The sequence below is a fragment of the Sorex fumeus genome, unplaced genomic scaffold (assembly GCF_029834395.1).
Source record: "Sorex fumeus unplaced genomic scaffold, SorFum_2.1 ptg000045l, whole genome shotgun sequence".
Lineage (NCBI taxonomy): Eukaryota > Metazoa > Chordata > Mammalia > Eulipotyphla > Soricidae > Sorex > Sorex fumeus.
This window is the reverse complement of record NW_026606102.1, coordinates 16,453,225-16,477,225: the sequence shown is the minus strand read 5'-3', so window position 1 is coordinate 16,477,225 and position 24,001 is coordinate 16,453,225. Positions and strand designations below refer to the sequence as shown.

The 24,001-nt window shown below is 39.0% G+C and overlaps 1 protein-coding gene across 1 annotated transcript in view; it reads right to left on the bottom strand.

Annotated features, from left to right (window-relative positions):
• The window catches only part of FAF1 (Fas associated factor 1), a 431,446-nt gene that overhangs the window by 45,316 nt on the left and 362,129 nt on the right, over positions 1-24,001 (bottom strand). The window contains exons 16-18 of the mRNA XM_056122297.1: positions 22,844-22,924; positions 21,348-21,425; positions 2,996-3,208 (exon numbers count right to left, since the gene is read on the bottom strand). Coding sequence (XP_055978272.1) covers positions 2,996-3,208; positions 21,348-21,425; positions 22,844-22,924 — 372 coding nt within the window. The remainder of the gene's footprint in view (positions 1-2,995; positions 3,209-21,347; positions 21,426-22,843; positions 22,925-24,001) is intronic.

Below are 24,001 nucleotides of genomic sequence, written 5' to 3'. Positions count from 1 at the left end.
TAATGGTTTTTATAGCAACTGCATTCTGTCTGTACAGTACTTTTGTTAAGCTGATTCCCAGGTAGTTGATTATTTTTGAGGCACAACTGTGAAAGAGATTGTTTTTTTAAATTTCTCTCGAATCTTTCATTTCATTATTTGCATATACCAAAAGTCATGGACTTCTGCATGTTGATTGTTAAGCATGCCACAATTTCTACTCAGTTTTAAGAATAGATGAAATCATGCAATTTGCTGGTAGCTGGATGGAACTGGGAACTCTGGTTCCTGTTGGCTTAACTGAACATTTCTCTGCAGGGCTGGGGGATGGGGCACTGGAGGAATCCCTGGGACACTGATGGAGGAAAGCGGGCACAGGTATGGTGCTGGGATGATGTATGACTAAAACTCTTATTAACAGTACTGTACGTTACGATACCTCAATTAAAATGGGGATAAACAAAACAAAAACTAAGGTTTAATTTTAAAGGTCCTGAGACTCTCTTACAGTACTTTCAGTACATTTTTCAGTAATGGAAAGTGAACTCCTTTATTCCTTAGATTCCATCTCTTCCAGAACTTCTGGAAGTATAAGGAAAAAAGTACTCCCAGAAGGGGAGTATTTAAAACTAAGTGCTAGATAAGGAAGTACATTAGTGGTCAAATTTTATAAATTCCCCAAGAAGAGATATTCATTATAAAACATAAGTATGATAATCAGGTTGATCTTTAACTTGTAATAGGGGTTCTTTGATATTCGAATTGCCAAACACAGTAACAAGTCTCACGAGGGAGATGTTACTGGGCCTGCTCGAACAAATTGATGAACAACAGGAGGACAGTGCTACAGTGCTACATAAAGGTTCTATTTCAGACTGAGTATTTCTGGCAGTTTGTTAGCTATGGGGTTCTCATGCACAGTTCCCTTGTATATGCCTGTGCATCGAACTGGGAATAAGGAGGAAGAGTCTGGAGCAACATGTGGGGCTAAACTGAAAGGGAACAAAGTGAACACCGGGGATTTGCTAAGAAGAGTCCTACATTAGGTAGCATTTTCATCGCACTTAAAAATTTGTAGCTGAATAGGCCCAAACATGTTTCTATTTGTTTCTATTTGTACATCTCACAGTCAATGTTACGAGCTGAGATGAAAGCTAATCTAACCCATGGTTTTGGTGTGTTGGATGAAGTCTGGGTTAGTAGCCCAGACATTTTATTATCATCAGATCATCACTGTCACTGTCACTGTCCTCATGTTGTTCATCGATTTGTTCAAGCAGGCCCAATAATGTCTCCATTGTGACAACTGTTACTGTGTTTGGCATATCGAATACGTCACAGGGTAGCTTGCCAGGCTTTGCCGTGCAGGCGAGATACTCTTGGTAGCTTGCCAGGCTCTCCAAGAGGGGCGGAGGAATCAAACTCGGGTCAGCCATGTTGGACGCTTGCAAGGCAAACGCCCTACCTGCTGTGCTATTGCTCCAGCCCATCATCAGATCATAACAGAATCAAAGAATCATAAATTAAACAATATTTTTATGTATCATCGAGATAAGCCAGTCTGAATATCATCCCAAATAAAGAATACCTTTTTTATACATATTCATCCTTGCAGAAAAGGAATCATGTAGTAGTATTTGAAAACCAACAATGACAGGAAAATCACTTCTGAACAACGCAAGGTATTCCTTTCTTAGAAAACTGGACCAAATTTTTAACTTACTGGTCCAGTTCCATTCCCGGAGCATTGAAAAGCCAGATCTCTCTTACACAACAGATCTTCAAGCAGCTGCTGACAACAATTACACTTCCCAGAACAATTCCCCTGGAGGAATGTGACTCAAAGGATGTTTGTTATCCAGGTCTCTCACTTTTACACTAGCCCTGCTTGAGATAAATGCTTTTGCTTCTTTAGGCATCAGCAGAGTTTTGACATGGTGTTTAAGGATTTATGGTCAGTAGTTTATACTTTCTGGGATTATACCTCTGAACATGTGGCACTTTTTGTTAGTAACTACAATACATTACCAATGTACCATAACCACTGCTGAAACATGCTCTTTTTGTTCTAACACATGAACAAATGATTGCCTAAACCTAAAACAAAAATCTCTCTTCCTATGATTATATAATTAAATTTCTTGGGATTCACATTTTCCTACTGTTTCATTATTTTAAGGTATTTGTGAATCCTATATTTCATAATCTATAACATCTAATAGTATGATAGTTTTAAGTTTCCAGTAAGCATAGTGACTAATAAAAAATTAAATATGGTGTAACTTGGTTCTCTCTAGGTATGGTCATCTCTTAGTCAACACTTTCACAACTATTTAAAAAAACATTAAATTCATCAATTCATCTAATTGTAGATTTAGATCTTTTCACTTTGCCCCAGAATACTGGCAGGTATCAGGTATTGTCCTACAATGAAAATGCACAGGTTATCCTCCCTGACTTCGAAGGCCAGTAAGATTATCAAATGACAAAACACTCTTGTTTTTTGGGCTGGAGCGCTAGTATAGCAGGTAGGGCATTTGCCTTGCACGCAGCCGACCCAGGTTTGATTCCCAGCATCCCGTATGGTTCCCCGAGCACTGCCAGGAGTAATTCCTCGGTGCAAAGCCAGGAGTAACCCCTGTGCATCACCGGGTATGACCCAAAAAGAAGAAAAAAGCGTTCCTGATTTAGCATGATGCACTTTTAGTGAACTGATAATCCTTGACCCTGCTCTAATTGTTAAGTACACAATTCTCAGATCTACTGAGATAGAGAGAAGAGACTATGGGAAAGCCTGTATAGATTTTGAAATAGGAGACATAACTAGAAAGGAAAGACAGATCTAGTGTCTAATTTTTCACATACCTTATGCGAAGGTTGAGAAGAGCATGATATTCAGAACAAAGACCTTGTAGCGGGCTGTATTGTGGGGCTTTTCATGAACTACCTTGTCTAGCCACCAAGGTGGGATCTTTCCCATCTAGACACATTTCCTGAGACAGGCATGACAACTTACATCTCTCCTCGGAAAGGTACTCAACAGCTTGAACTCATCCCATGGAAATCCTTTGGAAGCTACAAAATCAAAGAGGATCTGGAGTTTATTGCTGGCCAGGAAACGTCGCTCAAGGAACTCGCCACTGGGGGTCCGGATCCGTAGTTTGCTCACAGGCTCGGCATTTTCTTCTGGCTCCGGAGGTAAGGCCTGCTCTAAGGAGAGCCGGATGGCCTAAGAAGAGTAAAAAAATAGGTGTTAAATTGTTTGATGGGCAGAACTGTGGGAAAAGGGGAGAGACTAGAAAAAAATGCTGCTGCTTTCTAGAAACTCATCAAAAAGTTACTGCCTATTTATTAACCAAGCCAAATGCTTGAACAATAAAATCAAGTATTTTATTTTTTAATATTCACCCAATCAGTAATTAAAATAAATCCCACCTTGATGACGTATTATTAAATCAACAGGTAACTACACAGAAAAGTAATTTGTTTTTTACAACTGAGGAAATAAGTATCAAACACTCAACTGCCTCCTTTTTTTTTAAACTATATTCTTTATTTTTTTGCACTTTAAAAAAAATTTATTAGTGAAACACCATGAGGTGCAGTGGTAGACTTACAAATTTTTGTGCTTGGGTTTCAGTTATACAATGACTGATCCCTCCACCAGTGCCCATTCTCCACCACCACTGATCCCAGTATCCCTCCCACCCTCCATCCACCCCAGCCTCTGTGGCAGGGTATTCCCTTTTGTTCTCTCTCTCCTTTTGGGTGCTGTGGTTTTCAAAAGACAACTGCCTCCTTTTTTAGGGTACAAATTAAGACTATTAGAAGCATTTACACAAAACATATATGTACATACACAAAAACGTAGTCAAACATTTATGTATTTACATACATATACACTCAATACATTCTCTAGTTGTGTGTATGTGCACGTGTGAGAGAGAAATACATTTTCCAAGAAGAAATGACTGAATAGTTTGTTGAATACTGGCTAATATATTAATAGTAAACGGAATAGAACAGATTCTTTTTTGTTTGTTTTTTTGGGCCACATCTGGCAATGCTGAGGAGTAACTCCTTGCTCTGCACTCAGAAATTACTTCTGGGTTGCTTGGGGACCATATGGGATGTTGGGGAATGAACCCAGGTTGGCCATGTTATGCAAGGCAAAAGCCCTAATCACTGTACTATTTCTTTAGCCTCAAGGAATGGAATGGATTCTGTTCGAAAAACTTTAGAAATAGTGGTGCTCATTCTCACAGGTGTGAGGTGATAATGCATTATGGTATGGTTTACCTTTTCCTAATGACAAAAGATGGCAGATTTTTTTCATGTGCTTGTACAATCTGTATGTTCTTTGCTTTTTTGAGAAGTATTATTCCCTGTTGCCCCCTCTCTACCCTCTCACATTTTTAAAATGGTTTGTTTCTTTTTCCTTCCCTTTTCTCTTCTGATAACTAAGCGTCACACACATACTTGTGGCATTCGCATGTTTTTAAGCTAGGGGCTGCACACTTCAGTTGGGCTGGTCATACTCATTTGGTTGCAGTGCACTAGAGATATAGTTTGTGGAGCTGCTGGGAATCTTCCAAGGCCTGTGCACTGGGATCATACTGGGCATGTACTGGGCAGTTGGGGTGGTACCAGAAATCTAACCAGGAAGTCAAATACATCTACTGAATCACTTATGAGACTTTTTTGCTTGTTGTTGTTGTTGAGTTAGTGAGCTCTTTAAGTATTTTGGATATGAACCTCTTGTTAGATGTAGAATATGCAGTTTTCCCCCCAAACTTATAGGGAGCTGTTTAGATTTTGTTCTAGTTGCTTTTCCTGTGTAAAGCTCTTTTAATTTGATGTAGTTCCCCTGTTTACTTTTCCTTTTGTTTCTTTTGCCATTGGAGCTGAATCTCCAAAAACATCTGTGAGGTCAAAGTGTATCATCTATGTTTTCTTTTATGTTATGGTTTCATATCTTAGCTACAATAGTTTTTTTTCTTTTTAATTGAATCACTGTGAGATACAGTTACAAAGGTTTTGTGATTGGGTTTCAGTCATACATTGCTCCAACACCCATTCCTCTACCAGTGTGCATTTCCCACCACCCATATGCCCCATGTACCTTGTGCCACTGTGCCACTTCCACCCCCCCCACCTTTATGGCAGGCACTTTCTCTGTCTGTCTGTCTCTCCCCCCCTCCCCTCCCCCTTCTTCTCTTCCCCCCCCCCCCCCTCTCCTTTTGGGTTTGCAATACATATACTGAGAGACTGAGAGGTCATCCCGTTTGGTCCTTTTAGCTGCAGTAGCTTAATTAAAATTTTAAATTGCATCACTAGAGAGACAGTAGAGGGGTTAAGGAATTTGCCTTGCAGGCAACTGATCCCAGTTTGATTATAAGCATCACATAACAGTTCCCTGAGTACTGACATGAATGACTCGAGCATAGCCAGGACTAGCACCTAAGTTCCACCCCAAACACCTTCCCTAAATTTTTCTAAGTTATTAGTAATCTACTTTCATTACTTTATACCTGTCAATATAACTTTCTACTTTTTTCCCCGAGGCTTTCTATTCTCTATTTATGACCTTAGCTCCTTTCACATACATTAACACTCTCTCTCTATATATATACACACGCACATATATATGCATGCATACATACATACATACATACATACACACAGATATTTCCACCAACCTTAGAGGTCGGGTCGGCCATGTTGGCTGCGTGCAAGACAAATGCCCTACTGCTGTGCTATCGCTCCAGCCCATTTTTTTTCTAGCTGCTTTTCTTTCGTAAAAACCTTTTAACCTGACATAATCCCACTGTTTATATGTGTGTGCATGTATATTTCTAGTTCCCTCCCTCCCGCCCTCCTGCCCTTCCTCCCTCCCTTTTTTTCTTCTTTTAGGTCTTACTTATAAGATGGTCTTTGTGTTTCCAAACAAACTTTAGAATTCTGAGGCTATGGAAATAATAGAGGGGGTTTAAACCTTTCATGTGGCTGACTTCAGTTCAACTCCCAGCAACATATGTGATGGCCTGAGCCCTACCAGGAGTGATCCTTGAGCAAGCCCTGAGTACCTGTGGGTATGGTACCAAATCCCTAAAATAATCAACCAAAGCAAAATACAACAAATTTTAGAATTGCTTGTTCTAAATCTTAAAAATATGCCACAGCTATTTATACAGAATTTGAACATTGCTTTAAGTAACACAGGCATTTTATTTTATTTCTATTTGTTTTAGGGCCACATTCATCTGTGCTTAGTGTTTACTCCTGGCTCTGTGCTGAGAGCTCATTCCAGGTGGTAGTTGGTGGAACACTATGTGGTGCATTATGTTGTGCTTGGTGGACTACATGCAGTGCTGGGGATCAAACTTCGATTGGTTACCTGCTGTACTATCTTTCTGGTCTCAACATGACTATTTCTTTTCTTTTCTTTTTTGGGCAATACCCACCTGTGCTCGGGATTACTCCTGAATCTGCACTCAAGGGTCATTCTTGTCAGTTCTCAGGGGACCCTATATAGTGACAAGGATTGAACCTGAATCTGACTCGTGCAAGGGAAACACCTACCTGCTCTATTACCTTTCCAGACTGGTAGCTCAGTTCTATGCCCAGCATCACCTTGTCCCTTGTGCATTGCTGGGTGTAGCCTTGGAGGTCCCTGAGCACTGCTGGGGTAGCCCTAGTGGTGCCTTGCATTGCCAGGATCAAGCTCCACTGTATCCTCAGGCCCTAGCATTGAACTCGATGGCTGAGTATCACCACAAATGTTTAACAGCTAACAGTAATGATATTACTATCATTATTATTCCCTTTACATCTTTTATTTTAAAAAAAAACACTTGGGATACATTCAGCGATGCTCAAGGCTTACTTCTGCCTGCACTCAGTTTACTCTTGATGGTCTCAGGGGACACTATGGGGTACAGGGGATCAATCAATCCCAGGTCAGCTGTGAAAAAGCAAGTGCTTTATCGACTGTACTATGTATTCTCTGGCCCTGCTATACCTACTTAAAACCAGAACTTAATAAAATTATCTTCTGGTTTCCCTTTCTATTCTCCCTTTATTCCACCATCAAGTTGCTTTTCATTTTGACATTTTCCTGCATAGTATAACAACAGATGCTACATTATTATCTGAACTCAACCAATTTATAATACAGTCATAAACAATGTAACTCACTGTCCTATTCATTGTGCAGACAATGGCTATTTCTCAATGCACTCAGTCTCCAGGGCCTTTCCCCAGAGCGAAAACAGAACTCAGATATCTCACACCAGTAGTCTGATGTGGAAAACAATGAAGACATGTATTAGGTAAACTGACAAGCCCGGGATCTGAATACCCATGTTTTACTGGCAATAGAGAACACAACAAAAAATACATCAGTAGCTCTGTTTCAAATATACTGACTAAAAGCCTATCTAAGTAAACACTGTTGTAAAACAATGACATAAAGGACACCTCCACACATCTATTATCAGTCTTAGTAAACATCATTGTTAAAATTCAGTTTGGTTTGTTCAACAAACATAGTTTTTTATTTGTATTAACATACGTTTATAATAAAAGAAGAAAATCTAGTATAAGTTGAATTACTGTTTTACTAGAAATATATGAATGAATATTCAGATCACTCATATCTGAGGGCTAAAATTGGGGAGGGGCCCTCTTTTTTGATTATTACTTCTTATGTTTCTGTCCCATTTTCCTTGTACTGTATCCAGGACCTCACAAATACAGGGGTTAAAAAAAAAAAGGCACACACTCTACCACTGAGTGATATCCCCGATCCTAAAAATGGGAATCTTTTCAATGTGAAATTATAAAGATATATCCTGAGAAAAGTGGGGGTTGGAGGATAGAGAGTACAGAGGTTAAGGCACTTTTCTTGCATCCTGCCAAACTTCGTTTGAATTCCTGGCACCACATATGATCTTCTGAGCACTGCCACAAATGACCCTAGCACAGAGCTGGTAGTAAGCCCTAACCTTCTCCGGGTCTTGTCCCCAAACCAAAAACAAATGAAGAAAATTTAATAAATAAATAACTTTCTGCACAATCACATTTTTTAAAATAGGAAGGATAATATATATATATCAGTATCTTACAATTAGAACCAAAGACTGGCTTAACATACAACACACCACACACACACACTTCTATTTTGCTGAAGCAGAATGTGACTTAAGCAAAAGATAATATTCATTAATGCCAGTATTTCTTATTGATCAACTTTCATGTGAAGGCATGGCTCTGGGTAATGGGAACACAGCATTTCTAATACAAGAAGCATTTGTTTTATAGGGTAAGAGAAAGACAACAGATACACACAAGGACAGTATCTAGTTTGTCACATAGTGATAAATGTTATGAACAGAATGGAGGGAATAATTGTAGAAGGGAATAAAGGGTACAGTTTTAAATACCACAAGCCTCAATAAGCAAATAATCTAGGCCTAAAGGAAACAGGGAGTCACATAGAGTTAAGTGTGAGAGAAAGAAGCACAAGAGAAGTTGCAGTAACTAAGCTGAATTAATTCTGACTTAACTGAGGAACTGCAGACAGTCAATGCAGCTGGAGAAGAACAAGGGAGGAAGTGGTAGGCATTGGTTTTTGAGAGGAATCAGAAAAGTGAACAGATCATATATAACCTTGAGTATCCCATTTAGTGATTTTCCCTAGTTTAAAATTAAGATATAATTCATATACAGTAAAATCCATCCTTTTAAATGTATAGTTCCATGAGTTTTGACAAAGGCACACAATTATATGATCATCATCAACAATCAAGGTCATCAAAATGTACAATCTTTTATTTATAAACTAAAAAAGTACTAGCTTATAATATATAACAAGATGACATAGTTAACACTCCTGCATATTTGAAGTTACGAGAGTAGATCTTAACTTTTCACCACACTTTAAAACTTCTTTTTTGATATCTATATAAAATATGCTACCCAAATTTACTGGGGTAATCATTTCACAATAGACAAGTCACTATACTATACATCTTAAATTTACATAGTGCTATTTATCAATTATACTTCAATAAAAATGGAAAAAAATGAACTGTTTTCTTACCCCACAAACACTCCCTTAGCTCATGCCTGGTTTTCTTTTTATTTTTTAATTAATTTTATTGAATCACCGTGAGATAGTTATAAGCTTTCATGTGTGGGTTACAATCACACAATGATCAAACACCCATCCCTCCACCAGTGCACCTGGTATAACCCCTCTTTCCCACTCTACCTCTGCCTCCATGACAGACAATATTCCCCATACTCTCTCTCTACTTTTGGGCTTTATGGTTTGCAATACAGACCCTGAGAGGTTATCATGTTTGGTCCTTTATCTACTTTCTGTACACGTCTCCCATCCCAACCAATTCCTCCAGCCATCTTTTTCTTAGTGATCCCTTCTCTATTCCAGCTGCCTTCTTCCCTTTCCTTATGAGGCAGGTTTCTAGCTATGGAGCAATCTATCTATCCCGTGTATCTACTATGCTTAGGTGTGAGCCTCATGTTATGTTGTTTCATACTCCACAAATGAGTGCAGTTCTTCCATGTCTGTTCCTCTCTTTCTGACTCATTTCACTTAGCATGATACTCTCCATGTCTAACCATTTATAAGCAAAGTTCATGACTTCATCTTTCCTGACAGCTGCATAGTATTCCATTGTGTAGATGTACCAAAGTTTCTTTAAACCAGTCATCTGTTCTAGGGCACTTGGGTTGTTTCCAGATTTTGACTATTGTGAACAGTACTGCAATGAACATATAGGTACAGATGTCATTTTTACTCTGCTTTTTTGCATCTTTGGGATATATTCCCAGAAGTGGTATTGCGGGGTCATATGGAAGCTCAATTTCTAGTTTTTGAAGGACTGTCCATATTGTTTTCCAATAAATGGACTAGTGGGTTTTCTCACCAATAGTGAAAGGGTGTCCCTTTTTCCCCACATCCATGCAGCACTGGTTGTTTTTGTTCTTTTGAATGTGTGCCAGTCTCAGTGTGTGAGATGATATCTCATTGTTGTTCCATGCCTGGTTTTCCTCTTTGCAAAAAGTTATATAAACATAATCATTAACGTCACATATCCTTCTGATGTTAGAGTAATCAATGTTGAAGAGATCAGTAGTTCCTTCATATTTATTGCTCAGTAGCATTCTGCTATATAGAGATTCCGTAGTTTCATTACTCCTTCAGCTGAGGGAAATTTGAATTACTCCAGTTTTTTATGACTACAGATAAAGTCACTATAAACAAACAAACACTGTCCTCCTGTTCATCGATTTTGCTCGAGCAGGCCCAGTAACATCTCCATTTTGAGACTTGTTGTTACTGTGTTTGGCATATTGAATACTATAACCATCTTCATATAGATTTTTGTTAAATAATAAGTGAGACTTCTGAGTCATTATGGTATGTGTATGTTCAACATTGTAAGAAGGTACCAAGCTATTCTGCAACAAAGATGTATTATTTTGCATTTCCATGATTAATAAAAATTCCAATTGCTTCCCAGTTTTGCCAGGTCATGATACTGTCTTTTTAGCTTTTGTAGTCATTGTAATTATGCCACTTTCAACAATGCCAAGAGTGACCCCTGAGCACAGAGCCAGGAATTACCCGTGAGCACTGCCAGGTGTGGCCCCAAATCCCAAAAGATAAAAATAAAATTAAAAAGTCATTGTAATGGTGTGTATCTACTGTTTTTTTTTTAAATTTATTATTATTTTTAGAGGGGGGAGGATTGGTGAGGCATTTAGGTCACCCGGTGCTGCTCAGGGCTTATTCTAGGCTCTGAGCTTAGGGATCAATCCTGGAGGACTCAGGGGACCATATGGCATGCTGGGATCGAATCGAGGTTGGCTGTGTTTAAGTCAAACACCCTACCTGCTATATTATCTATTATTCAGGCCCCTCTGCTATGGTTGTAATTTGCATTTCCCTAATGTCTAAGAACACGGTGCATCCTCTTAGGTGCTTCTCTGTCTTTGTGTGCATCTTCTTTAATAAAGTACCTGTTTAAATATTTTGCCCTTTCAAAGACTTTTATTATTTGTTTTATTAGTGAGTTCTGAGAGTTCTTCATGTATTCTGGATATCAGATATTTGACTTCCAGTCTGTGACATGCCGTCACATATATCTGATGGCCTCCTAAGCAGTGCTCAGGGTTCCACAAGTCCCTAGGTGATTCTCAGTCAATGAGGCCAGAGAGTTCAGTAGTAGGGTCTGAGGGTGAAGTGCAGCTCAATCCTGATAGTGTTACAGACCACCAGGGCCATCATCGCAGTACATAGGGATCTGCAAGGCTATGCCTAGAGATGCTCAAAAGGCCATGCGATGCTGAAGAAAGAACTGGGATCCTGGCTGAGACATAGTACAATAGGGAAGGTGCTTGCTTGCCTTGTATGTGCCAGACTTGGGTTTGACCTTTGCACCACATATGGTCTCTTGAGAGCTGCAAGGAATGATCTCTGACTGCAGTCAGTCATAAACCCTGAGCACAGTTGGGTGTGGCCCTCAAACAAAATGAGACAGAATAAAAAGCTCTGAGGTCCTGTGCTCTTTTTAAATTTTCAGTTGTTCTTTGAACAGTAAGGTAAAGGTAAAGGCCCTCCCGTTGATCGTCGATTTGCTCGAGCGGGCCCAGTAATGTCTCCATTGGAGACTTTGTTGTTACTGTGTCTGGCATATCGAATACTCTCGGTAGCTTGCCGGGCTCTCCGAGAGGGGCGGAGGAATCGAACTCAGGTCGGCCATGTTGGCCGCATGTAAGGCGAACGCCCTACCCGCTGTGCTATCGCTCCAGCCCACTTGTGCTACCTGCTGTGCTATTGCTCCAGCCTACTTTGAACAGTAGAGGTTCTTAATTTTGATGAAGTCTAACTTTGATAGACTATTTTATGGACTGTGCATTAAAGTTAGATCTAAGTCACCTTTGCTTAACTCAAGGTAGTAAAGAATTCAATTGTGCTTTTTTCTAGAACTAGAAGTATGGGGCCCATACCTGGTGTGGTTAAGAGGCCCCGCAGTATATGAAAGGAACGCCAGATCTCCACTTGAGTCATATCCCCCAGTCTTCACTGGAAGTTCTAAAAATTATTTTGTGTTAAATTTTTTTTGCACATGTTTGTCTACTGTCTATTAATAGTTGCAGTATCATTTATTGAAAAGACTATCATTCTTACTTGAAATGCCATTGAGTGTCGAAAATCAATTGACATGTGACAGCATATTTCTTTACTTTTTCTCTGTTTCATTGATTTATGAGTCTATTCTTTGCCAATTCCCAAAGTGTCTTAATTATTTTATGTTTTAAATTCTGGAAATATAAGTCCTATCATTTTATTCTTCTTTTTCAAGATTGTTTTGGCTATCATAGGTCTACCATCTTTAACTTTTTGAAATCTATGTCTTTCTCTATCTTCTTTCCTTGTTTTTATTGTTGAGATGATCAGAAATCACACATACATACTTGGTTTTGGTGCTGGGGATGCCAAAGGACAGCATCCAAATGGCAACACTTCTGGAATAATAGTCCATTCATGCCAAACATGCAGCTTCACATTTGCAGGTGGTCTGCCACTGAGCAGCTCCCAAAGTCTTTCATGTAAATGTTACAATCAACTGGTCAATTTCTTAACTGTAGTACTGTAGCACTGTCCCCCCCATTGTTCATCGATTTGCTTGAGCGGGCGTAATAACGTCTCCATTGTGAGACCTGTTGTTACTGTTTTTGGCATATCGAATACGTCACAGGTAGCTTGCCAGGCTTTGCCCTGCTGGCGAGATATTCTCGGTAGCTTGCCGGGCTCTCTGAGAGGGGTGCAGGAATCGAACTCAGGTTGGCCATGTTGGCTGCATGCAAGGCAAACGCCCTACCCGCTGTACTATTTCTTAACACTACAGAAATTTTTATTGGAAATCACAGTCAAAGTTTTAGTTCTATTTTGAGATATGAAGTCACTGCTTCAATGTCATGAAGGGTTCTGCCTACATTTTCCTCTATGTACCTTATGGATTCATGTCTGATATTGAGGTTTTTAATCCACTTTGACCTGACTTTTCTAAGGCCTGGTATTGGACAGAGGTCAGAGTTCATTTTTTTTGCAGGTAGCTATCCAGTTTTCCCAGCACCACTTCTTGAAGAGGCTTTCCTTGTTCCACTTCACATTTCTTGCTCCTTTGTCAAAGATTAAGTGGCCATATATTTGGGTGTCTGTGACAGAATATTCAACTCTGTTCCATTGGTCTTCAGGTCTGTTTCTAACCCAATATCAAGCTGTTTTAATTACTACTGCTTTGTAGTACAGTTTGAAGTTAGGGAAGGTGACGCCACCCATCTTCTTTTTCCCAAGGATTGCTTTAGCTATTTGTGGGGATTTATTGTTCCATATGAATTTCAGGAGTGTTTTGTCTATTTCTTTGAAAAATGTCATGGGTATCCTGATTGGAACTGCATTAAATTTGTGTATAGTGCTTTGGCCATTACTGCCATTTTGATAATGTTAATCCTCCCTATCCATGAGCAGGGGATGTGTTTCCGTTTTCTAGTCTCCTCTTTTATTTCTTGAAGTAGTGTTTTGTAATTTTCCTTGTATAGGTCCTTCACCTCTTTGGTTAAGATGATTCCAAGTACTTGATTTTCTGAGGTACTATCATGAACGAGATTTTTTTCCTAATGTCTCTTTCTTCTCTTTTGTTATTTGTATATAAGAAAGCCATGGACTTTTGGGTGTTGATTTTGTAGCCTGCCACTTTACTAAACCGGTCTATTGTTTCTAGGAGCTTTTCTGTAGAGTCTTTAGGGTTTTCTAAGTATAGTATCATATCATCTGCAAATAGTGTTAGCTTGACCTCTTCCTCTCCTATCTTTATGCCCTTGATATCTTTTTCTTGCCTAACTGCTACGGCCAGGACTTCCAGTACTATATTGAATAGGAGTGCCGAAAATGGGCAACCTTGTTTTGTGCCCGATCTTAGAGGGAAGGCTTTAGTGTTTTTCCCCCATGGAGAATGATACCTGCCATGGGCTTGTGGTAGATGGCTTAGACTATATTGAGGAAAGTTCCTTTGATACCCATTTTGCTGAGAGTTTTCATCATTAATGGGTGCTGGATCTTGTCAAATGCTTTCTCTGAATCTATTGATATGATCATATGGTTTTTATCTTTTATTGATATGATGAATTATATTGATTGATTTGCAAATGTTAAACCATCCTTACATTCCTACCTCGTCATGGTGTATGATCTTTTTGATGAGTCGTTGGATTTTATTTGCCAATATTTTGTTGAGGATCTTTGCATCTGTGTTCATCAGGGATATCGGCCTGTAATTCTCTCGGTAGCTTGCTGGGCTCTCCGAGAGGGGTGGAGGAATCGAACTCGGTTGGCCATGTTGGCTGCGTGTAAGGCAAATGCCCTACCACTGTGCTATCGCTCCAGCCCGTGACTTTTAAATATACAGAATAATTTGTATGTTGTGATCTGGATACCATGAAACTAGAATTTCTAGTCTGTTTAGACTAGAATGATTCTTAGTTCAAACGACAACAGCAAAATATTTCAAATTGGAATGATTTAAGAAACTGGTTAAAAGGTCTCTTTAATGCTAAGAAGATAAATATATGTCTTGAAACATACTCATTAAGTGGTTATAGAGATTTAATTAGATAATGTTTGTAAAATGTTCAGGAGAGTTTAGAACAAACTGCTCAATAGATGGTGAAGATGATGGCAGTGAAATAATCTTTAAGAAGTAAACAATACAGCATTAAATCACACATATAAATATAAACTGGTGTTTGAGAAGTCATACAGTGCTGCTGGTCAAACTCAGGATCCTGTATACTCCTGTCTTTCAGCTATCTCTCTGGCCTATACAAATTTTAAAAAGCAATTTTACCATAATAATCTATTCACAGTCCTGCCTCAATGAAGACAGAGCCAACAGAACTTGCTCATTAATCCACTGATTCAGCCACACATTATTTCAAATGCATGAAAGAATACCAGACAGGAACTCTGGTTTTACTTTTTACCAGCCAAAGGTTAGGTAAGAATTTTAAAATAAGCTTTTAAATCCTGCTATTATCTTACTTTTTTCATCTGTAACATGGTAACGGTATCTCCCTTACTATCTTGCAGGTGATTGTAAAGCTCAGATAAAAAAACTAAAGGCAAAGTGCCAATGTTTCTAATGCCATTGTCTTCTGTTCTGTTCTCATTTTATGGTATTAAACATTACTCAGTATATTGCAGTATATTGTACCTGGTAAAAGCATCAAGGCATACAAAGAAACAATTGAGTAAAAAGGCAAAAATACAAACTTTTCTGTTTCCTAGTAAGTCCTCATGTCTTTTCCCTTTTGTAAATTGTTAACTCCTTCCTTGCCTACTCTTTTCCATCCATCCAATCATCTACTGAGTGATCCAAGACACTCTCCTGTACCATCTATAATCATCAGTTTATCAATCCTCCAAATCCTCTTTGTGAAATCTATTATGGTCATGCAAGTCAAAAATTATCTCGTCAAATATTTTCAGCACTTTGTGTCATTTCAATGTTTTTTCTGTAATGAACAGTATCTTTTCCGTTTAGTCACTACTTGCCTGTATTAAACAGTGAGCTCCTTAAGGGCAGAGGCCTTAGAGACGTCCTATCTTTAATCCCTGCTAGCACACAACTCCCAAGCATCACCAGATGTAGCCCTTGTGCTGGGGTGGTCTTGGAGACCACACTGCTGGTCCTGTACAATGTCCCCTCATTTGGCCTTAGCTCTGACCCATTTGGTCTGTTTGGCCAAGTATCACCAGGAGTGGACCTCAGGCCACCTGAATGCTGCTTGGTAGAACCCCCTCCGCCCCTTCCAACTACCTCTTCCCCAAAAAAGAGGTTAAAAAAAAAAAAAACAACCCTTCAGTGACAAAAAAAAATATTCACGAAGTCTTTGAAAAGATATGCAGTTTACAAATTTCTCTAGTTACTACAAAATCCAAGCTCCCTGTGGTATATTTGATATGCCAAAAACAGTAACAAGTCTCACAATGGAGATGTTACTGGTGCTTGCTCGGGCAAATCAATGAACAACGGGAGGACAGTGCTACTACAAAATTCATCCTTTGTGATTTTTGATTTTGGGATTACAACAAAACCTTTCATCAGGATCCATACCTGTTCTCGGGACCACATCTGGCAGTGCTTGGAGCACCGTATGTAGTGCCAAGATCTGAACCACTACTGGCAGCCATATTCAAGGCAAGTCCCTTAATCTCTGTACTTTCTCTCTAACTCCCAAATCCACCTATTAAATGGACTGTCAGGGTCCAGAGAGAGAGAGAGAGAGAGAGAGAGAGAGAGAGAGAGAGAGAGAGAGAGAACACTCAATAAGCTAAATGTATGCTTTGCATGTAAGTGCCCAAATCAATATCTGGCACCACATATTTCCCTAAGCACTGCTGGGAATGACTGCTCAGCAGAGAGCTAAGATCAGCTCCTGAGAAACACTTGGTGCCCAAAAACATGAACTGAAAAAGAGTGGGTCTGTCATAAAATTGCATTATTTTGGTCTTTGCAATGATGCCTTGGAGTGATAGCACAGCAGTAGGGCGTTTGCCTTGCACGCAGCCAACATGGCCGACCCGAGTTCGATTCCTCCACCCCTCTCGGAGAGCCCGGCAAGCTACCGAGAGTATCTCGCCCACACGGCAGAGCCTGGCAAGCTCCCCGCGACGTATTCGATATGCCAAACACAGTAATAACAAAGTCTCCAATGGAGACGTTACTGGGCTCGCTCGAGCAAATCGATGATCAACGGGAGGGCCTTTACTTTACTCATAAATTTGCATTATTATTATAGGAAACATTGCTCAAAGGTCATAGTGCTTGAAAAAAAAATCTTAAACAATTTCCAAGAGCATTTATCTGATATCAGAGACACAGTGACACTTGTAAACAATCATATTTTCCTTTATTTTAGTCCAAGACCATCGGATAATTAATTTTATGGTTCACTTAAGCCCAAATACAGAAACCTTGTGCTACATTATCTACTGTCAAGATATTAATCTTATCTTCAGTTTTATCTTCCTTTGTTTGCCATTTGTACTGATATCACTATCCTTCCTCCATCCCCTGCCTCCAGACCAAGTGGTGAGAAATAAATCCTTTTAATATTTATAAGTAGTAGAGAATATTTATGGGTGACCTCCTCTGTACAGCCTTTGGCTTCTTTCCAAATATGTTCTGATTTCTTTAAGTTCACTAGAAGTGAATTTATTTATATGTTAACCTGAAACTAGTTTTAGAAAAAGTAAATATGTAATTAGTAAAATAGAGGAGATTGTTGTTGTCACTTGATTTTTTCTTTAAAAAGTCTTCTTTCACAGCCTTTCTACTTCTCATAGCTAATGATCGGATCAAAATCTGGCCTTCCTAGATTTTACTAATTTCACTTCAACAGTTTCCACCAGGCAAAATGAGGCCACTAAGGAATTTCCCTCTAACCGAGGTGATTTGACTATTCAATACTTCACTTTCTCTAAAGGTTATTGAAATACTGGAGATAATCAAAATAATAAAACTACTCTTTTTTCTCAATATAATTACATGGGTTAGGATTTCTGGTTAGAAGGAGATGCAGTGTTACGGTGAAAAGTCAGGTGACTTGGCTTCTGGTCCCGGTTATGTCTAACCAGTTTGGTGACCACAGGCAAACTGTATAATCTATCTGGGTCTCAGTTTCTTCATAGATTGTGCAATACCAGCTTTTCACAATGGGAAGTTTATTGTATATTCGTATGTTGAAATATGTTAACTGATGTTCCATGAAAAAAAGGATCAAATAAATATGGAAAGGGCAAGAGAGATATTACAACACGTAAGGTGCTTGTAATGCACACGGATGACCGGGTTTAATTTACAGTACCTTATACAATTCCCTGACCCCTCCAGGAGTGATCTCTAAGCACACAGCTATGAGTAAGCCCTGGGCACAGCCAGATGTGGCCCAAATCCTCCCCTTTCCAAATAAATATAGATAAGACTGAATTTAATTAAGTAGTAATTTGTACATCATTGAATTTCTTAATAGTGGGATTTATTAAGAGACTTCTATTGTAACTTCATGAGGAATGAGGGTAAAGTACTTAGTATAGCCTGAACTTACTTTTGGGGGAGTATATCGATAGACAAGTTTAAGTAATGACCACTTTGCAAAATATGACTTCCTGCCTGTACATCTAAGCCTGTACATGCTGACTGCTGGAATATATACTGAGGTATGCTAAAGGATATTTATGGGGTCTTTGATGAGAAAACAGGCATTATTTACATTTAGAGAGAAATTTTTAACCCAAGGTATATTTGGCAAATGACAGGAAGAAAGTACATATGCTATTAAGCTCTAACTCCAAAATATAAGTGAACTCTGGATATCTCTGTGTGTGTGTGTGTGTGTGTGTGTGTGTGTGTGTGTGTGTGAGAGAGAGAGAGAGAGAGAGAGAGAGACAGACAGACAGAGAGAGAGCGCATGAAATACAGTCCTACTTTTGTAAGTGCTGAGAAAAATCAAACCTCATACAAATATTTCTTATAAAAATATTTATGGAATTGTGCATAATACATGATTCCTATTGACACATACATGATCTTATAGTGGAAGTAAGCCAAGGAGCGTGGAGAGCTTTGCAGTTCAATAGCCCTAGGTGAGAATCTCAGTAGTTACTGTTTCTGTGTCTTCTCCATGAGCTTTAATTCTCTTCCCAGTAAAGAGAAAACTCTATGAGAAGCCGTGATTGTTTTAATGGTCAAAGAGAAAATACATGTAAAGTACTTGGCAGACTACTTAATACAGAGATATTACACAAAATATTTTGATTTTCCATTACTGAGAATATGAAAAGTTACAGATATTAGGTGTAGTACTGTGTACATTTGTGAAAAGCACTTTCACAGATTTGTAAAAGGATCAAATTTTATTTTTAAACAGTGAAATTTTATACCTGTCAATATGTGGCTCAATATCATTTCTATTTCCTTGCCTGGTTCTCAAAGCTGTAAAAAATTTTGACTATCTACCACCAAACTTTCCAAATATTTTCTATTTTTCCTGTGTTATTAGCATATTTCCCCCTGAATTTTCTGATCTTTTTTTCCTTTTTTTGGTCACACCTGGAGGTACTCCTAGCTTGGTGCTCATGAGCTACTTCTGATGGTGCTCAGGGGACCATATGGAGTGTTGGGGACTGAACCCAGGTCAGCAAACCAAGCACCCATGGTACTATTTTACTAGTCCTAATTTGCTGTTCTCACTGACACCTTGTATCTTTTCTATGAGATGTAATAACTTCACGTGGAGAGCAAATATTTTAATATCCTTTTCTTCTCTTTCAACATTCAGCACAACTGTTCAAAAAGCGTTCTGGGGGCTCAAGAGGCTGAGCATATGCTTTGAAAGCAGGAGTCCTGGAAACAGAGCCAGGAGTGACCCTGAGTACAGGGCTGTGAGTAGCTTCTGAGTACTAAAGGTGTGGCTTCAAAACAAAACAAAACAAAACCTCAAAACCACCCACCCCACCCCCAAAAAACCCAAACATTTTGAATACATGATAGGTGACATCCTTTGACCAAGAATAATGACGTTTTCCTCAGTCCAATGAGGGGTTGCCATGCCACTCTACTGTTTGTTAGATAGCTTCCTCCTCTAATAAGTGCATCTTGCCTTTAATCCTAAATCTAGAATAAAGTTCTAAAAGCCTTTTTCTGTGAAGTCATCTAAGGAAGTCATTTGACTTTTCCCTTTTTAATCCCGCTGAACTTTAGAGAAATTTTATGTACGGACTGTAATTTTAAAAAATAAATTTATTAAAGCACCATGATTTACAAAGTTACGAATGTAACCTGCCCACACGGCAGAGTCTGGCAAACTCCCGGTAGCGTACCCAATATATAAATACCATTCTCATTCTCCTAACCCTGAAAGAGCCTTGAATATGGCACTTTGAAATCTCAGGGGGAGGACGAAGGAGATGTTACTGGTGCCTGCTCGAGGCAATCGACGAACAACAGGATGACTGCGATCGTGATTTACAAAGTTATCCATAGTTGAGTTTTAGACATACAATGTTCTAGTACTGATTCCGCCATCAGTGTCAACTTCCCTCCACTAATGTTCCCTATCATACACTTCCCACTGCCCCACTACCCTCTCGACAGACACCTTTTTAAGTTTGGTTATTAGAATTTAAATTTCATGATTTCAGTGTGTTTGGATATTTGGTTCTATTGTTCCTTAACACCATCGATGTACTTAAATTCCCCTGACCTGCTCTCCATTGCTTCTTATCTCCTCTCCTCCATTCTTTTTCTTTCACTCTCCATCCTATATTTTGGGGCCAAAGATGAACTGTTTTTGTTTCTTGTTGTTGTTTGTTTGTTTTTGGGCCAAACCCAGCTGTGCTTAGGAAACTGCTTAGGAAACTCCTAGCGCGACTCAGGAGATCCTATGCGGTGCTGGGGATTGAATCTAGGTCTGCTGCATATAAAGCAAGTGCCCTACCTGCTATTTTAGCTCTCTGGCCCTTACGATCAGTTACTAGAGGGCAGGGCTACTTTTGTATCCCTACCCCTAATGTATCTGGGTGAACAGTAATTATTCAAAAATATTTGCAAAATGAGTAAGTGAAAAGTTCTTTATATTACTATAGATATGGCATGAAATAAGGGGAATGAAAATCAGCCAAGATGAATTAATTTCTATTATTTAAGGGCCAAGTACAAGATGTTGCAGACTAACTGATAATGCCTACTTCTGGGGAAAGTGAAGCTTGAAAGTAGACAGAGAAAAATGCAGCCTTCATATTCTTACCATGGAATGATAAGCAGGAAGGAGAGAGTATTAGGCAACAACAGGAGAAAGGAACTGAAAAAGAGACAATATAAACTAGGGTGATAGCAAGTTTTTTAAGGTTTCCTTATAACAAATTAGAAATGACACTTTATTTTTTTTTCTCTCTTTGGGTCACACCCAGCGATGCTTTGCACTCAGGAATTACTGGCTTTGCACTCAGGAATTACTCCTGGCGGTGCTTGGGGGACCATATGGGATACCGAGGATTGAACCCAGGTCAGTCATGTGCAAGGCAAATGCCTTACTCACTGTACTATCACTCTGGCTCAGGAATGATACTTAAGGGAAGGCTAAGTCTACATTCTAACTTGACTGCAGGAAAAGTAAAAGGAAGAAAACTGTTGGATATTAAAAGCCTCAGTATTAAAAGTAATGAAAATGAGACCAGTTTCTGAATAACTTTTGTAAAAATTATGATGCTCTACCTCTCGTTCCTCTTCTTGTTCTTTGCGAATCTGTTCCAAACGAAACTGTTCTGCCATCTCTCTCTCATGAGCTTCTCTCTGTCAATAAAAAAAAAAAGTGAGTCAGTATTCAATAAATATGGACTCATTTTAAAAAGAAACAAACATAACAACAAAAAAGAGCTCCTCCATAGCTTGGCCAAGAGGTACATAGTGGCAATGAAAGTGCCTCTTTCTGTAACAAGAAAGGAAATAAGCATTAACAAAGCACTGCTCTCTGATTATACTGGGTTTCTATTTAAACATCTGGGTAGCTCTGAATAATGTGTCATTAAAGATCTTAAGAAACCTTCTCTGGTGTTCCTTTCTGACCATTTGTGCTATCTGGTCTTCTCGTCACTGGTCTACCATGTTACTCTAAACTCCAAGTTCTGTTCACATCAGACTCCATATTGCACCCAGACTTTCTGAATCTTACTGCTAGTGCATATTCTTACTCTACTCCTCCACTTTTTTTTCTTTATCTAGTTCACAGATGCAATCCTTCTTTGCAACAAGTGACCAACCAGGGTTCAATACCCAGCACCTCACATGGTCTCCTGAGCCCAACAGGAGTGATCCCTAAGAACAGAGCCAGGAGTAAGTTCTGAATATCACCAGGTGTGGCCCCAAAACAAACAAACAAACTTTCTAGGTTGGGCTGGAAAGCTAGTACGGGGATTAAGGCACTTGCCTTATCCCTTATATATACTCCTCTAAGCATTGCTGGGAGCGATCTGGGATCATTAGCTGGGAATAAACATCTTCGCCCCCACCCTCCACCTTCCCCTTTGGTACCGTCAGAAATTGCCCAAACTTCCCCAACTCCAAATTGCTAGATTTTATCACAGATTGATTAAAAAAATACATACTAACCTATTTTTTTTTTTTTTGGATTTTTGGGTCACACCCAGCAATGCACAGGGGTTACTCCTGGATCTGCACTCAGAAATCACTCCTGGTGGTGCTCAGGGGACCATATGGGATACTGGGAATTGAATCCGGGTCCACCACATGAAGGGAAATTCCCTACCTGCTGTGCTACTGCTCTAGCCCCTTAACCTATTTTTTTAAGGTTCATTTTTATGATTCTCTTTAAAGTAAATTTTATCTTGTCAAAAGGACCATAGTTGGGCCAGAGTGATAGAACAGCAGGTAGGGCATTTGCCTAGCAAGTAGCTGACCCAGGTTCAATCCCTGGCATCCCATATGGTCACCCAAGCACCACCAGGAGTAATTTCTGAGTGCAAGTGCAGAGCTAGGAGTAACCCCTGGGCATTGCTGGGCGTGACCCAAAAAAGAAAAAAAAACCATACTTTACAAACCAGGGATAGAATTTTATTCTGTTAATCTCATTTTTACCATTGCAAACACATTTTTAGGGACCAAAATGACAAAAGAGTACTTTAAAAAAAAAGAAAGGGGAGACTACTTAGGACGGAGTTCATTAATCTAGAACTACCTTGAACCAAGCATACCTTTGCTCTGTCAGCTTCAAGAGAAAGGCGATAGGCTTCATCTTGCTCTCTTTTCACGTTCTCTCTGGCTTCACGTTCATCCTTAAAAAGAAACGTTTCAAGTGCAAGTTACCATATATTTTTAAAGAAAAAAGAGTCAAAATAATCCCTCTCTTATTCGTACAAGAATTAGTAATAAGACAAGGTACTTTTTATGTATGGAATATAAACAAGCAAGTAAGATAGACAGCATGATATATATTACAAAGAAAAGTGAAGTCTAGGTAAGCACTTAAAAATGGTGTGACCTTGGGCAATTTAGTGAACCTCTCGAGAAATACTATTTGTTTTCTCACAGTGTTCTGAGAGTTAAATGCAATAGTGTACAAACTGCCGAGCAAAGCACTTGAGTCTATTTTCATATGATTTGTTATGTTCTCTTTTCTCCTGATTTTTCTAAGACAAATTTAGATTGTCAGCACCATGATTAAGGATTGGGAGAGAAAAAGATGAGGGCAAAAATCCCCTGATCTGCATAGAAAAAACTGAAAGCAAAAGACCCCGCTTTATTTATACCAGTAAAGTTTGGCTATCAAATGAGTATATTCTCACACAATTCATACTCATGAAGTGTTTACCTAAGTTGAAAATCTTTTAGAATATTTTTAGCTTCTGAAGTGACAAGACAACCTGCCTACATTTAAATCATTATTTCATATGAAACTGATAGATGATTCATGGGCTGGGGAGCTAACTCAAGGCTGAAGCACATGCTTTCCATGTAGAAACTCCAGAATCAAATCCTAGTACCACAGGGTTCCTTGAACACTGTGTCAGCACTGTCAGGTTGAACCCCAAACCAATAAAAACAAAACAATACCCTAACAGGTTAGTTCAACTACCAGAATTTCTCATTTTAAATTCTTGAGCATAACCAAGAAACATATACTTTAGTATTTATACTCACATACTAGTATACTATAAAATATACATTCCTTTTTTTCTTTTATGAAATAGACTGAATTATATAAAAATCAACATTATTGTTTTGATCTATAAAAATGAAAATTTCACATGATTTAGCAATGCTTTAAATTTTTTTCTTTTAGGGCTGGAGCAATAGAACAGCGGGGAGGGCGTTTGCCTTGCAAGCAGCTGACCCGGGTTCGATTCCCAGCA